The 14,954-nt window shown below is 40.8% G+C and overlaps 1 protein-coding gene across 3 annotated transcripts in view; it reads right to left on the bottom strand.

Moving 5' to 3' along the window:
• The window catches only part of EPHX2 (epoxide hydrolase 2), a 73,956-nt gene extending 59,066 nt beyond the window's left edge, over nucleotides 1-14,890 (bottom strand). The window contains exon 1 of one of the 3 annotated variants that reach the window (XR_013172425.1): nucleotides 14,691-14,890. Coding sequence is in view for 2 of the 3 variants with exons in the window: in XM_077152861.1 (XP_077008976.1) it covers nucleotides 14,691-14,791 (101 nt within the window). In the remaining variant the exon portion in view is untranslated. The remainder of the gene's footprint in view (nucleotides 1-14,690) is intronic. The other 2 variants (XM_077152861.1, XM_077152862.1) reach the window with 2 other exon arrangements.
• Between the last annotated feature and the right edge of the window lie 64 nt (nucleotides 14,891-14,954).

Below are 14,954 nucleotides of genomic sequence, written 5' to 3'. Positions count from 1 at the left end.
TCTGGCCAAGTTAATTGCTTGCTAAAAAATAAATCAATAGTCTTCAAAGGAAGATAAGAAAATCTATGACAACATTCAAATTATCCAGAATATAATATAAAAGTTATTAGACAGTTGAAAACAAAGAAATTGCGACTCATAGTCAAGAGAAAAAGTAGTCAATAGAGAAAAAGTAACAAGAGTACCCAAATGTTGAAATTAGCAGACAAGGAGCTAACATAAACATGCAAAGGCAATAAAGGAAAATATGATAGTAATAAATAAAACAATGGGGACTTTTCCCACAAATTACTTGCTATTTACAAGGGGAAAAATAACTTTACAGCAGAGAAATTTGATGAATACCACTTTACTGTCAAGTCAACAAAGTTAACATTACCAAAACTGGGGAAAACAGGCATCATGTGCCAGATGCACTGAGATGGTTACACCCCTTCTGAGGCATTCCTGCCAAAAAACTTCATAACCCAAATCTAGCCATAAGGAAACATCAGACAAACCCAAGTTGTAGGACATTCTCGAGAATAACTGGCCTGTGCTCCTTTAAAATGTCAAGGTCAAGAAAGACAAAGAAAGAAAGACTGAGGAAGTCTTAGTTACCAGATTAAAGGTAACTAAAGGGACATGACAGATCAATGCAAACTGTGATTCTGGATTAGATCCTGGACTTCAGGAGGGAGGGAAATGCAAAAGGAATACTTCATAAACACATTCTTGGGACTTTTGAAAATTTTGAAATTAGATAATAGTACTGTGTTGATGCTAAATTTTCTGATTTTGATCATGTTTGTGTTTTATAAGTGAATGCTCTTGCTTATAGGAAATAGATGCTGAAGAATTTAGGGTGAAGAGGCATGACGTAGAGTGAGTTGCTACACAACGCATTGTGGAAACACAAGTTCAGGCACAACAGAGACTCCGAGCAAATGGATGCTTTATTGCTTACACAGCAAAGGGGCTAAAAAAAAAAAAAGAACAGGGAAAAGGATCCCACCTTAGCCTGTCCCGAGGAAGCTGACTGCTCCGGTGAGGGTTGGTGGATGGCAGGCTTGTGAACTGACCTTTATGCACTCCAGGGGGAGGGGACTCTGCCTGTGAGCAGCCTTTGCACCCTGGCGAGCAGCTGGGGCTGATTAAGATTTAATGTCTCTCCCAGCTGCCTGTGGTCTCTTGTGAAACAGAAATGTACAGGAAGACCTGCATGCAAACAAACACGGGAGGAAAAGCAATGGGCTAGGCAAGGACTGGGAGATGGCTGCTGAGTGTGCCTTTGACTTCCCCCAAACGTGATGTCTCCAAGTTACTCTTGAATGGCCCCCAAATTTTTATATGCAAACACGCACCCATGTATTCGTGTGCACACACACACAAATACGCACACATAAATAGCAAGTGGGACAAAATATAAACAATAGGTGAATCCAGGTATACAGGAGATCCTTACTCTATTTTGCCAGTTTTTTACAAGTATAATTAAATCAAAACAAAAAGTTACAAGACAAAATCTCCAAACTATCACTTAAGGGTAGGTTCTTTAGCAGGGTTAAAGGGCAATGATGAAAATATTAATGCTACTTCACATTTTTGTAGCATATCTCAGAGAGTGTCCTTGTAGATCCTCAAACTCTGTGAAGAAGGTGTGGTGTGATTTCTTCCCCGCCTCTACATGTGGGTGAGCTGTAGCTCAAAGAAATCACACCCCAGAACTGAACCAGGATGGGTGGTCAGATGGTTCCTCTGTGCACCCCCCACCTCCACCCTCAACTCTGTGCTTCTAAGTCCCTCTCCTCTTGGCCTGTCATCAGCAATGGCTTTGCTGATCTTTTACCTTTTTTGGGGGTATAATTTATATACAAATCTATGGAGTTGTACAAAATATTACCCCATTCCCATTTCAGAATATTTCCATGACCTCGAGAAGATACTCTGTGCTTTTCAGCAGCCAGCAGCCAGTTTCCAGAAATAATACTCTATTCAACTCAACAGTCTTTCATTGAGCACCTAATGTGTGCAAGGCATTGTGCCAGATGCTGTGATATAAAAGTGGAAAATATGATTCTGTTTGTAGGGAGCTCACAGGAGAACAGTCAGGCAATACAAAAACAAATAATTATAACACATTGGATGAGTGAGATAGAAAAACAAACAGAAAATTATTTTTTTCTGCCTGGGAAACAGGGTCTGATAAAGGAAGAGGAAAGGGGGAAAGAATATAACTATAGAGGGAGGAGACTGCAGAGAAGACAAAGGATATAGACAAAAAGATGTTTTCATGCAAACAAACATTTCTTAGGCTGCTTGATATGGACTGTATTGTGCTAGTTGAAACAATGCCCATAGAAATGAGATAATGGTCTTTGCCCTCAGGACCATCCAGGATAGGAGATGGGTATAAATGAGAAATTATAAAGCAGTTAATAAATTTGTGCATATATGAATAATTTTAGAACCATTTCCAAATACATGTACATACATACACATACATATATTCACATATGGCATAGCATAGCAAAAGAACAAAGAAAGGAGTGGTCAACTCCGTTGGGGTAGGAATCAAGGAAGTTTCCAGAGAAGCAGACTCCTGAACCGGGCCCACAGGATTAGCAGCAGACATCATTGGGCTGACTGCGGGTGGGGATGGGGCGTAAGGGACAACTTTCTAAGTAATAGCACCAACATTTCAAAAATACAGACATATAAAGCAGCATGACATGTTTGAGGCAATGGCTGGAGTTTGGGGTTGGGGGCAATGGCTGGAGTTTGGAATTGGTGGCAAGGTGAAGCTGGTAGGTCAGCAGGGGCCAGACCACAAAAAGCACTGAACTAGATTAGGCAACATGCTGTCACTAAAGATTTTTAAGCAGTGGAATGACAAGATCTTGTTTGCTCTTGAGAAAGTCATCATCAAGGCAGAGTAGAGAATGAGAGAAGCAAGATTAGAGGCTGAGAATTAGGACAATAAGAGAATAGTTTAAGTAAGAGACTCTGACTCATTAAGGACTCCAAGGCCTCCATCACTAAAGTGACCCTGATTTTCCCTTAGCTTCTTTAAAGATTCCTAAAGAAAATACAGAAACTTTCAGGACTGCTTGAAAAACTTGAGTTTGGGGGCAGGATTGCAGCAACCCTGAATAGCTGGAAAAAAGTTTTACTTGGAGTCCAGACGATCAGGACATGGGACTAGAGAGCATGTTAACAAAGGGCTAGGCCCATGGTTCATAGAAAAACATTTTGTATGTCCAAGGGAAACTTGTTGGTGCCACCTAATCTAAGAAAGTAATCTGAGAAGTTGCACTCAACATCCATGTCCTTCTGACATGACCACAGAAATATAAAAGAAAAATCTATATTCATACTGGAAATTAGAGAAGGGTGCTACCGATCTATAAGAAATGTAGATGATCCAATCTGATAAAGTCAGGTTAGATTAAATGGTGGAAAGAGCTGTCCAATTCACTACTCACAGCCTGCGAAGAAAAAGCCTCCTAGAAGCGGTAACAGTGGACTGAGCAGCAGGGGACCAGGCCCCAGGGCTGGAGATGAGGACTGGCCCCTGAGATGGTTGGACCAATCCTCCAGGGCCTTCTAGAAACAGAGTGGATTTTGGAAGCCAGAAATAAGAGGATCCTGCCACAGCACTCAGCCCACTCCCAACACTGATGGCCAGTGTGCAAAGAGCGGCAACGCCAAGGTTGGCTCCTAACATGTGCAGTCATGCCAAACGAGGAGTGGGCATGGTCGATCGTGGGGGTAGAATCAAGGGCACAAGCTGCTGATTCTGACTGCCCTCCATTCCAGTTCTCCTTTGTCTGGCAAAGGAAAAGTGGAGAAGTAACTTTAAAGATTCTTTTTTCTCTTTTTTATATTTCAAAGATTTGAACCAAGCCCCAAAAGGATCTATGGCAGAATCCTCCCCAGGCCACAATATTAGCCTAACACAGTTTTCCAACCCAAGATCGGATGGCCAGGAAAAGGTCAGCACTATAAAATAATAAAAGATTCTGTAGTTAAAAGGAGACCGGTTTTAAAATCAGAGTAACTGTCCTCTTTTAAAATGGAGACACAAACAAGGTAATTTAAGTGAACAATGAATCTATAAAACAAGAGCAGGCAGCCATAAAAAAATAAATGACCTGAGATAAGAAAAACATTCTTGGCACTTGTTTTAATTTGCTAAAGGTGCTGAAATGCAATATACCAGAAATGGACTGGCTTTTAACAATGGGGATTTATTAGCTTACAAGTTTAGAGTTAGGTCACGAAAATGTCCAAATCATGGTGACAACAGGAAAATATCTTCTTCCTGAAAAATGACTGCAGGCGATTCTGGACTCCTCTGTCATATGGCAAGGCACATGGTGGGTCTGCTGGTCTCTCCCAAGTTTAGTTGCTTCCAGCTTCTGGCTTTTCCATCTGTAGCTTTCTTTTTCAACTTCTGTGTCTTTATCTCTCTGTCTTCTCTTTCTCTTTACTTCATGCTCTTACAAAGGGCTCCAGTAAGAGGATTAAGATACACTTGGGGCATGTCTCAACTGGAATAACCTAATCAAAAGGTCCCAACCACAATAGGGCTACACCTACAGGAATGGATTAAGTTTTAAGAACATCGGATACACATAGCTTCAAACCTTCACAGCATTGGAAAACATGAATCCTAAATTTTAAAGATGCAATAAAGGTAGCAAAGATTGAACTGGATATTTCATAAAATGAAAGTGAGAAATTAAAAGACATAAATAGAATGCCCACCTTTGTAGAATGCTCGCCTTCCATGCGGGAGAACCGGGTTTGATTCCCAGACCATGCACCCCCCCCAAAAATAAAAATAAAAATAGAAGATACACAAATTTTTCAAGAATAAAGAGCAAAATTATAAAGCAATTAAAATTATAAGTAAAAAGAAAACACATGGAAATCAAATTCCTTCAATGAACAATAAGAACTCTAGAAAACAGATCAGAGAAGCAATACTCAAAGGAATAATGGGAGAAAATTTCTCTGGGCTGAAGAAAGATTTAAATCCTTAGATAAAAGGCAAAATGAAGGGAAAAAGAATCACAGCAGGCACATCACAGGGAAATGTTTCAATTCCTAGGGTAAAAAGTGTTACAATTAGAATGCTCACCTTCCATGCCGGAGACCTAGGTTCCATTCCCAAACCATGTATCCCCCACCCCTCAAAAAAAGTATAACAACCAACTAGGCAGGAAAACAGATTATACTCAAAGGAAAAGCAATTCAGACTGATGTTTAGCCTTCTGTTCTGTGATTTTAAATATCCAAAGATTCTAAAGCAATGCTCACAAGGATTTGATATAAAAAGATATGATAGCTAAAAACTTCAATACCCAGCTATGCCATTTTATATATGGGAAGACAACAGAAAGATTTTCAGATATGTAAAACCATCACATATTTTTGAGAAAAAAAAATTAAAGATAAATCAAAATAATAAATGTGAGTGGGCCATGGTGACTCAGCAAGCAGAGTTCTCGCCTCCCATGCTGGAGACCTGGGTTTGATTCCCAGTGCCTGCCCATGCAAAAATAATAATAATAATAATAATAATAATAATAATAATAAATGTGAGGCCAGGAAAGGTAGACTAAAAGAAATGACCATAAACTATTGGAAAATGAAACTTTTAGAAATAGCATTCATAATAACATTAAAAAAAAAAAAACTGGAAACAAATCTGATGAAAGACCTGTAAGACAACTGCACCAAAAACTGTAAAACATTGCTAAGAAAAATGAAGGTTCTCAACATATGGAGAGATATATTTTGTTCATCGATTAAAAGACTATATTGTTAATTCTCACCAGACTTAAATATAGATTCAATTCAATCCCAATCAAAATCCCAGCAGGTTTTGTGTTTATGTGTGGAAATGAAAAATTAACTACAAATTTATATGCAAATGCAAAGGACACGCTAGCCAGAATCACCTTGAAGAACAAATTTGAAGCATTTATACTACCAGATTTTAAGACTTATTATAGCTACAATAATTAAGACAGCATGGTATTGTTGTAAAGACAGACATATACACCAATTTAACATAATAAGAAGTCCAGAAATATATCCACACATATGTTATCACTTGACTTTTCAACAAGGCACCACTGTAACCTGTGGAAAAGATGTTTTCTTCAATAAATGGCATTAAAGCAATTACATATATGTATGGAAGAAAAAAAACCTGATCCCCAACTCACACTATATACAAATATTAATGTAAAGTGTATCTAAATGTGAAAACTAAGATAACCCAGCTTTTAGAAGAAAGGAGAATATCCTTCATGACCTTTGGATGAGCAAAGATCTCTTAAACAGGATGCAAAAAGCACTAAGCATAAAAGAAAAAATTGGTAAATTAGATGTCATTAAATTAAGAACTTATGTTCATCAAAGACAGCATTAAGAAAGTGAATAAGTAAGTCATATACTCAGAGAAAATGTCTGCAATATATATATATCTGACCAAGAGCTTGTATGACAGCACATTTAAAAAACCTGTGCTGGTTTGACAGGATTATCTACCCTAAAAAGCCATGCTTTAATCCTGATCCATGTCATGGAGGCATCGTTTTCTTTTGATCTCTATTCAGCACTGTAGGGTGGAAACTTAATTAAATTATTTCCATGGAGCTGTGACTCTCCCAGTTGTGGGTATCAACCTTTGATTAGAGGGAGATGTGACTTCACCCATTCCAGGTGGGTCTTAATAAGTTTACTGGAATCCTTTAAAAGAAAAAACATTTTGGAGAAAGCTTGAGAGCCACGAGAACCACGAGAGCCCACATAGCCAGAGACCTCTGGAGGAGCTTCATGAAACAAGAAGCCTGGAGAGATAGCTAGCAGACATCACCATGTTTGCCATGTGCCTTTTCAGTTGAAAGAGAAACCCTGAACTTCATCAGCCTTTCTTGAGTGAAGGTCACCTCTTGTTGGTACCTTAATCTGGACATTTTTATAGACTTGCTTTAATTGGGACATTTTCATGTAAACTGTAAGCTTGCAACTTAATACATTTCCCCTTATAAAAGCCATTCTGTTTCTGGTATATCGCATTCTGGTAGCTTAAAACCCAGAACAAACATATATACAAAGAATATTAATATGAAAAAGGCAACCCAATTTAAAATGGGCAAATGAATTTAAATAAGCATTTCATTCAAGAGAATATAAAATGGACAATAAGCATTTGAAAAGACTCTCAATATCATTTCTCATGAGGAAACATAAATTAAAACCCCAATAAGTATTACTACATACTCACCAGAATGGCTAAAATTAAACAAACTGATGATATCGAGTGTGAATGAAAATGTCAAGAAACTGAAACTCATATTCCAGATGGGAGTATAATTTGATAAAATACTTTCAAACACTGGCAGTATCTGCTGAAGTTCTTTTACATTGACAAAGAATACAATCACAATAAAGTTATAAAATATAAACCTTTATGTACTAGTTAACATAACATCAAAATATGGAAAGCTAAGAGAATGGATACTGCATTAAGATGGCAAACTGAGCATATGTGTCTATTTCTCATTCTGCTTAAAATTCCACTAAGATTACTCAACAGGTAGCCCTAAAAGATAAAAAAAGAAACTTCAACAGTATAGGAAACTAAAAAATATACAAATCATCCAACTAAAAAGTCTGAGAAAATCTTGAAAGATAGAAAGTAGACTGGAACACATTGATCTAAAGAAAGAGGAGGAAAATGACAAACCAAAGATGTGAAAAGAAATTGACTGTTGTTCACCCCTAGCTAATCCCCAGTGAAAGTTCAAACTCCCTATCAATAAACACCACAAGCATGAATTGGATTTGGGGGCCATCTGAATAAAGAAACAGGGACTTTGTTTGGAAGAGCTGAGCCAAACACTCCTTTCCTCCCACCACTTCATTTACTCATTCAACAACTGTTTATCAAACCTACTACGTGTGCGAGGCACTGTTCTAGGCAATGTAGATAAAGCTGTGAGCAAAATACACAAAAATCTCTGTCTTCAGGAGATCACATTCTAGTGAGGAGACAGATAATAAACCAGAATATTATACAGTATGTTAGATGGTGTGCTGGCTTGCAAATATTATATACCCCAGAAAAGCCATGTTTTAGTCCTGATCTAATCTTGTGGGAACAGCTGTTTCTTTTAATCCTGATTCCAGAATGTAGGTTGGAACTTTTGATTAGATTATCGTAATGGAGATTGTGGTATTAGCCTTTGATTAGATGGAGATGTTACTCCCCCCAATTCAGGTGGGCCTTGATTAGTTTATTGGATTCCTTTAAGAGGAAACATTTTGGAAAGAGACAGAAACAACAGAAATGACAGAGCCATCAGAAACTTCAGAGCAGAGCTGATACAGATGCCAACACTTGTAGAACAGAAATACAGATGTTTGGAGATGCTTGGAGTCCAGTGGATGTTGCCATGAGATGTTAAGCAAGCCAAAACCTGGAGAGAGCCAAGGGAAGCCAAGACATGCTAGCCAACCCTGAAGAAGCAAAGTGAGGAGCCCCCACAAGAACAGAGGCTGAAAGCAATGGAATCCAGGTACAAGGGACCAACAGATGCCAGCCACATGACTAGTCAGCTGACAAAGGTGTTCTAGAGCCATCGGCCTTTCTTGAATTAAGGTATCTTTCCCTGGGTGCCTTAGTTTGGACAACTTTATAGGGTTGCTATTGTAAACTTGTAACACTAAATTCCTCCTTTTAAAAGTCATTCTAGTTTTGGTATATCATATTCCAGCAGCTTGTAAACTAACACAGATGGTAATATGGAGGAAATATGGAATAAAACAAACTTGTAAGGGGAACAGGTAATGTTTCCAATGCTGTATTGCTACCTAAAACATTACCACAAAGCCTCGTGGCTTAAAACAACCACAGTCATTGTGTTCTCTCTCAGGGTTTCTGTAGGCCAGCAGTTAGGGAAGGGCTCACTCAGCTGGGCGGCTCTGGCTCACAATCTTTCACGTGTCTGCAATCAGTCATTTGCTTCTCTGTGTCTGCCATCAGCTGACAGGTAGAGCTAGAATGCGCAAAGGGGAAAGCTGAAGCAGCTGGGGGCTGACCAAATGAATGGCGCTCTCTCCCTGTAGCCCGGGGTCTCTCCATTGGTCTGTCCAGGTAGACTGGTTTGGGATTCCTTCCAGTATGGCAGCCTTAGGAGTCAGCCTGCTCACCCTGTTGCCAAAGGCTTCAAAAGCAAGAATTCCAGTGACAAAGAGAAGGCTGCAAGGCCTTTGGTGACCTAGCTTTAGAAGTCATGTAGAGCCACTTCCACTGTACTTTGTTACAAAATTCCACCCAATTTCAAGTGGAAGGGGCACGGAGTCCACCTCTGGATGGGAGAAGTGTCAAAGTCATGGTGTAAGAAGAGTATTTGGGGTGGGATTCTTGTGGCCCCCTGGAAAATACGTCACAGGCAGAAAATCATCTACCTTAATTAACAATTAAATACATGTAATCCAACCCCTTTTATTTTACAGATGAGGCCCAGAAAGTTAACTTCTTGCCCAAAGTCACACAGCTAGTGGTGTACTTGGGTATATAAACACTGGCTCCCATTCCAAAAGATTTAAAAACTCAACTGCTTGGAGGTGGGGGCTGTACCAGGTGACTCAGAGCCCTCCTAGCACACTGGTATACCACTTAAATTTAAAATGCTGATTCTCATTTTACATAAAATTGGAAATTCAGCAATCATTTTGAATCAGGTTATACTGCATATATTTTGTATTCTCCCCAATCTTCCACAAAATATTAACTACATATAAAATTTAATTTTACTCTAACTATTGTATTCCCTGTTAATGATTTTTACATAACTGACCTCTTGAAATGTATCACTATCTGTAAATAGTTCCCAAAGAGATTCTTCACATACAAAATACACACACATACTCATAGCTAATAATGTATTCAGCCTGGGGATGGGGTGGGGGAAAGGCAGAGCAGCTGGAAGCAGGAACTGGAGAAACAACAATCTCCTGCCTGGGAAAAGTTGTGATGGAAGCAAAGGTGAGAGGCTGCAAGGAAGGACTCTCAAGTAGATCTGGGAGTGGAGGGATGGTGTAAGAAGAACAGATTCCAACCAACAGCATGCCCAAGAATGTTAATATGTACAAGTTACTCTACATGTGTGTTAAAAATCATAGATAAACACAAGAAGACTAAAAACAAATGTGCACTTCTAAATTGCTGAGGGAAAACTGGGAAAAATAAAACTTGATCACTCTTACTCAAACTCATGAATATTTCTAGAGTGAAAAGGATGAATATTTACAGTATGTGGGATCCACAGGAATGCTAAACAGCCTCACGTTTGTTCAGATCAGGCTTTGCTGCCAAATGAGTTAAGGAAAGAACTTCGTTTTTTCAGACCTTTCTGGACTGTGGTTAAGTGAACTGGGTATCAAGTGTGGTCACATCTGGGAGGGGTGGGAAACAAGGGAAAGTGAAGGGGGGCTGTTATATTTTCCACTCTACATTATTCTGTGCTATTTGAATATTTTTATAATAAGAATGGATTGCATATTATTTGTGCAGTGAAAACCACTTTTAGCATAGAGAAAGAGGGAAGATGGTTCTGGAAGCATGTAAGAGTCCAGGGGTGTCAAAAACAGCCACAAGTCTGGGAACCACCCAGAAGTGCCTTGCTTCCTGAAGGCATTCAACAAACTCTGATGGAAAGAAAAAACAGGTTATGAAGTCCTATTTCTCAAATACTCTTTCATTATTTCCATAACTTTCTTAGCTGATCCCTTATTAACCTCTCTGTTTATAACTGAACACTGGAGATGGTAGGCAAACTAGGTTCTATAGTATAAAACTTCAAAAGCAATCTGATAATTTAACCATCCCTACTGTGCAAACTACTGTGTCCAGTTAAACCCTCCATAAAGAAACTGGCTGAGGAGGTATTAAAAAAGCAACAACTACTACCCATACATCAGATTTGTGTCTCAGAGAACCAAACTAGCTCCTCCAAGACACATCAGCCCGGTGTCAAGGTAACCACAACTTCCGGCACCCTACCCCCCCAGGGGGCACAGGTCTGGATGACCACAGCAAAGGTGGAACCTCCCTTTTCCTCACTCTACTGTATGGTGCTGGAAGAAACCACGTTCTCCCTGTTTCATCTCAGTTATTCAACAACTTCCCCACTTCTGGAGAGCTTACCAGCCACTGGGGATGCCTGCCCCTCACTCCCCATTCTCAGACAGGGACTTACTGACTTCCAGGCCCTCTCCCTCTCCTTGAAGGCCTCAGCACCCAGCTCACTGGCTTCTTTTTCTCTTTAGTAGGGCTCTGCATCTGCATATTCAAAGCCAATAACCCTGCAAACTCCTGGCCCAAGAGTGTCTCCTTCTCTTCACTTTCAACCTCCTCCACCCCTACCTCCACAGGCCTCATTATTACCCCACACTGCTCTACCCATAAGCTCCCGAAGCTCAGCTCTTACAGTGAACTTTCAGTCTCTTGCCCCTTACCAATTCACTTGGTCCATCTCTAACCTCCGTTTGTTTAACTCCCTCTCCACCAATCTTAAAAACACTCCATGAGTGATGCAAATGTTCTAAAAAATGATCATGGTGATGAATACATAAGTAGGAGATGATATTGTGAGCCACTGACTGAATACCATGTATGGAATGTACGTGTGTGAAGATTTATCAATAAAAATATTAATAAAAAAACAAAACACCCCATGACTCCCCATGGGTTATCAAAGCACTATGATATAGGTGTGTGCCGATTTGAAGCTATTATGTACCCCAGAAAAGACATGTTCTTTAGCCCTCCTTCAATATTGCTGGGTGGGATCTTTTTGATTGTTTCCACGGAGATGTGACACATCCAGTTGTGGGTGGTAACTTTTGATTAGACAGTTTCCATGGAGATGTGTCTCCATCCATTCAAGGTGGGGTTGCTTACTGGAACTCTTTAAGAGGGAAACATTTTGAACAAAGATTTAGAGCCACCAGAACCAATAGAGTCCACACAGCCAGAGACCTTTGGAGCAGAAGGAAAATGTTCCCAGGGAAACCTTATGAAATGAGGAGAGAAAGCTAGCAGACATTGTCATGTGCCCTCCTGGCTGAGAGAGAATCTTGAACATCATCAGCCTTTTTGAATCAAGGTATCTTTCCCTGGATGTCTTCATCTGGACATTTTTAATAGCCTTGCCTTAATTTGGACATTTTCACGGCCTTAGAACTGTAAACTTGCAACTTAATAAATTCCCCTTTTTAAAAACCATTCTGTTTCTGGTATATCATATCCCGGCAGCTTTTCCAAACTAAAACAAGACACAACACACTTCTCCATGTCTACCTCACTACTCCCTCCTCTGGCTAGGTTGGAAGAGTCAGTGTTCTTGAGGAACATCTCATACTTTTCAGTCCCAGCCTTGGCTCAAGCTGTTTCCATCCCTTGCAGAGCTCTCTGTCACACCTCTCCCCACCAACTGCCTATCGGGCTTCTAAGGGGCTTCCTCCATGAAGGCCTTCCTGAGTCTGCTGATTTGATCTAGTTTTGAACAACCTTACAACTTTGAACCTCTTAAGGAGTTGCCTTTATCTTGAACTTCGGCTATCTGTGGGTGCCTGAACTTTCTTACATGTTCAAAATGCCTACTGCAAGGTAGGCTCTTCACGCTCACTTTCTGAATTAATATTTCCACGGTTGATTCACAGGCTTGATAGGCTAATAAAGTCAAGTTCATGAACTCTGACCTTCCGAGGCCAGTTAGCTTTTCTATGGCCACTGAGAACAATCCTAACTGTAGCCCCAGAGGGCGTGGGATAGGTCAGTGTAACACCAGGTAAAAGCACCACTTTACCTATGCATGAGACTTTGGTAAACATGGAATGGACATGTATCTGGAACACAGCCGCCCATCCACTTTAGGTTTGTTACCTAATCTAACTCTTGCAAACATTTCTAGGGGAATGTACTTCCTTATTTTACAAGTGAGATGACAAAGGTCAAGACAGATGAAGCAAGATCACCCAACAGTAGGTGCCAGAAGTGAGATCTGAACTTGGGTCGGTTTCCAGAGACCAGTGCTCTTTCGAATACCCCACACTTACTTAACACTCACTAGTCACATTCACATCCACACCCACGCTGGCGAGGTCACTGGCACAAGTTGACTATCTACATCACAGTTGACTATCTTCATTTATTCAGAGTTGAAAGGTAATGAAATAACACTATGGTTATTGCACTGGGCTTGTTGGAAGCCCAGTTCAGATCATTTGTGAATTTGTTTCCCCACAGGCTTGTTGGAAGCTCAGTGAAATAAAATGGGCCTGTGGGAAAACAAATTCACTCCTCAGCTTCTCCCTTCAGCAAATGATCTGAACTGGGCATGCATAGATCAGGGGTGGCTTTCCATTTTCCAATATACTTCTCTGTCAAACCCTAATTCCCGGGGATGTAAGCATTCTGATCACAGACTTTACTGCCAGCTGTTTTTCTTCCTTCAGCTCCTGATGCATTTTCAGTCTCTCCACAGATAGACATCTTTTCCAGAAAAGTGACCAAGGGAGGTGGAAAGTCACATAGAGCCAGAGAGAAAAGAATCCTAGACTGGGAGACAGAAAAACTGGTTCCAGAGCTGCCTACGTCTAAATGATGTGTGATGCGGAACAGGTGAACCCTCTCACTATGCCTTGGCAGCGCCTTTGGCACCATAAGAATTCTAGGACTCCTCATCAGGCAGGAGGTGCAGAATGCAGAGCTTCCACCCTGCTCTCTCTTCTTGCCAGCAGTTAAGAATTTGCTCTTCTTTTTCTTTCTTTGGCATTACCAAGGTGATCTATCTTTCTTTTTTTAATTTTTTAAAATAAAGATGCTTTCCTCCCTTCTGATCATAGGAGCAATACAGGTTTGTAAATAGAAAAGTTGGAAAAGACAAAAAAGTAGAAAAAGAAAATCATTTATAAACTCACCTGGGAGTAATAATCCCAGGGATATTTTGGTAAATTTCTTCCAAATGTTTTTCTATACGTAGCTTTTTTCTTGTAGTTGAGATCACGGTTTCACATTTGTTGGGGTCCCCCTGACTTATTATAACACAAATATTTTCTGATGACACAACCCTTAGTATCAATCTTACCCGTGGATGCTTTCTAGTTGGTCATATCCCAATTATTAAACTTTAGAGCTTTTCTATAGTTTGCTATTATAATAAATCTGCAATGCACACCTCTGGATTAATTTTCTTCCGTTCTAAATCTCAGAGTACATTTTTAAGATCCATTCCATTATGTGGAATTACTGGGTTAAAGGGCAAAAAAAAACCATCACGCAATAGCCAAATTCTTCATCCCGTTGTACTTTGTGGGCAGCAGATGGCTTAGACTGCAATTCTCTCAATTTTTGGAAGTTTCAATATAAAGAGCAATTTTGGAGTCTTCAGCAAGGTTTAATTACTGAGCATTTAGGAAGACCATGGATTTACTTACATACAGTGGTATTTTAAAGACCGGCCGGGTGATTAGAATTATTTTAACCTTTCACACAGCTCTCGCCCTTAAGCAATCAGAACACAGCAAAAAGCAACACCTGGACCCGGGTCCTGCCCCCTGCAGGGCGCCCCCACCCGCGCAGGAACCGGCTCCCCAGTTAGGGCAGCTGCTCCGGGCCCCCTTACCTGGGCAGCGCCAGAGCCTCCTCCGTGCGACTGAAGGCGGCGGCGACCGAGGGCAGTGCCAGCACCCCGTCCAGGTCGAACACGGCCGCGCGCAACGCCATGGCGGGCCTGCGCCCCTGCCCGGGACCAAGGCGGCACAGGCAGGGTCTGCGGGACCGGAACCGCCGGCGCCTGGGCCTCCCCGCCGCAGCCCGACCCGGTCCCCTCCCGGGTCTTGTCCGACCCTTGCCCGGCCCCGCCCGGCCCACAGCCAGTCCCCCTGCA

The sequence above is a fragment of the Tamandua tetradactyla genome, chromosome 3 (assembly GCF_023851605.1).
Source record: "Tamandua tetradactyla isolate mTamTet1 chromosome 3, mTamTet1.pri, whole genome shotgun sequence".
Taxonomy (NCBI): Eukaryota; Metazoa; Chordata; class Mammalia; order Pilosa; family Myrmecophagidae; genus Tamandua; species Tamandua tetradactyla.
This window is presented reverse-complemented; position numbering and strand designations above follow the sequence as displayed.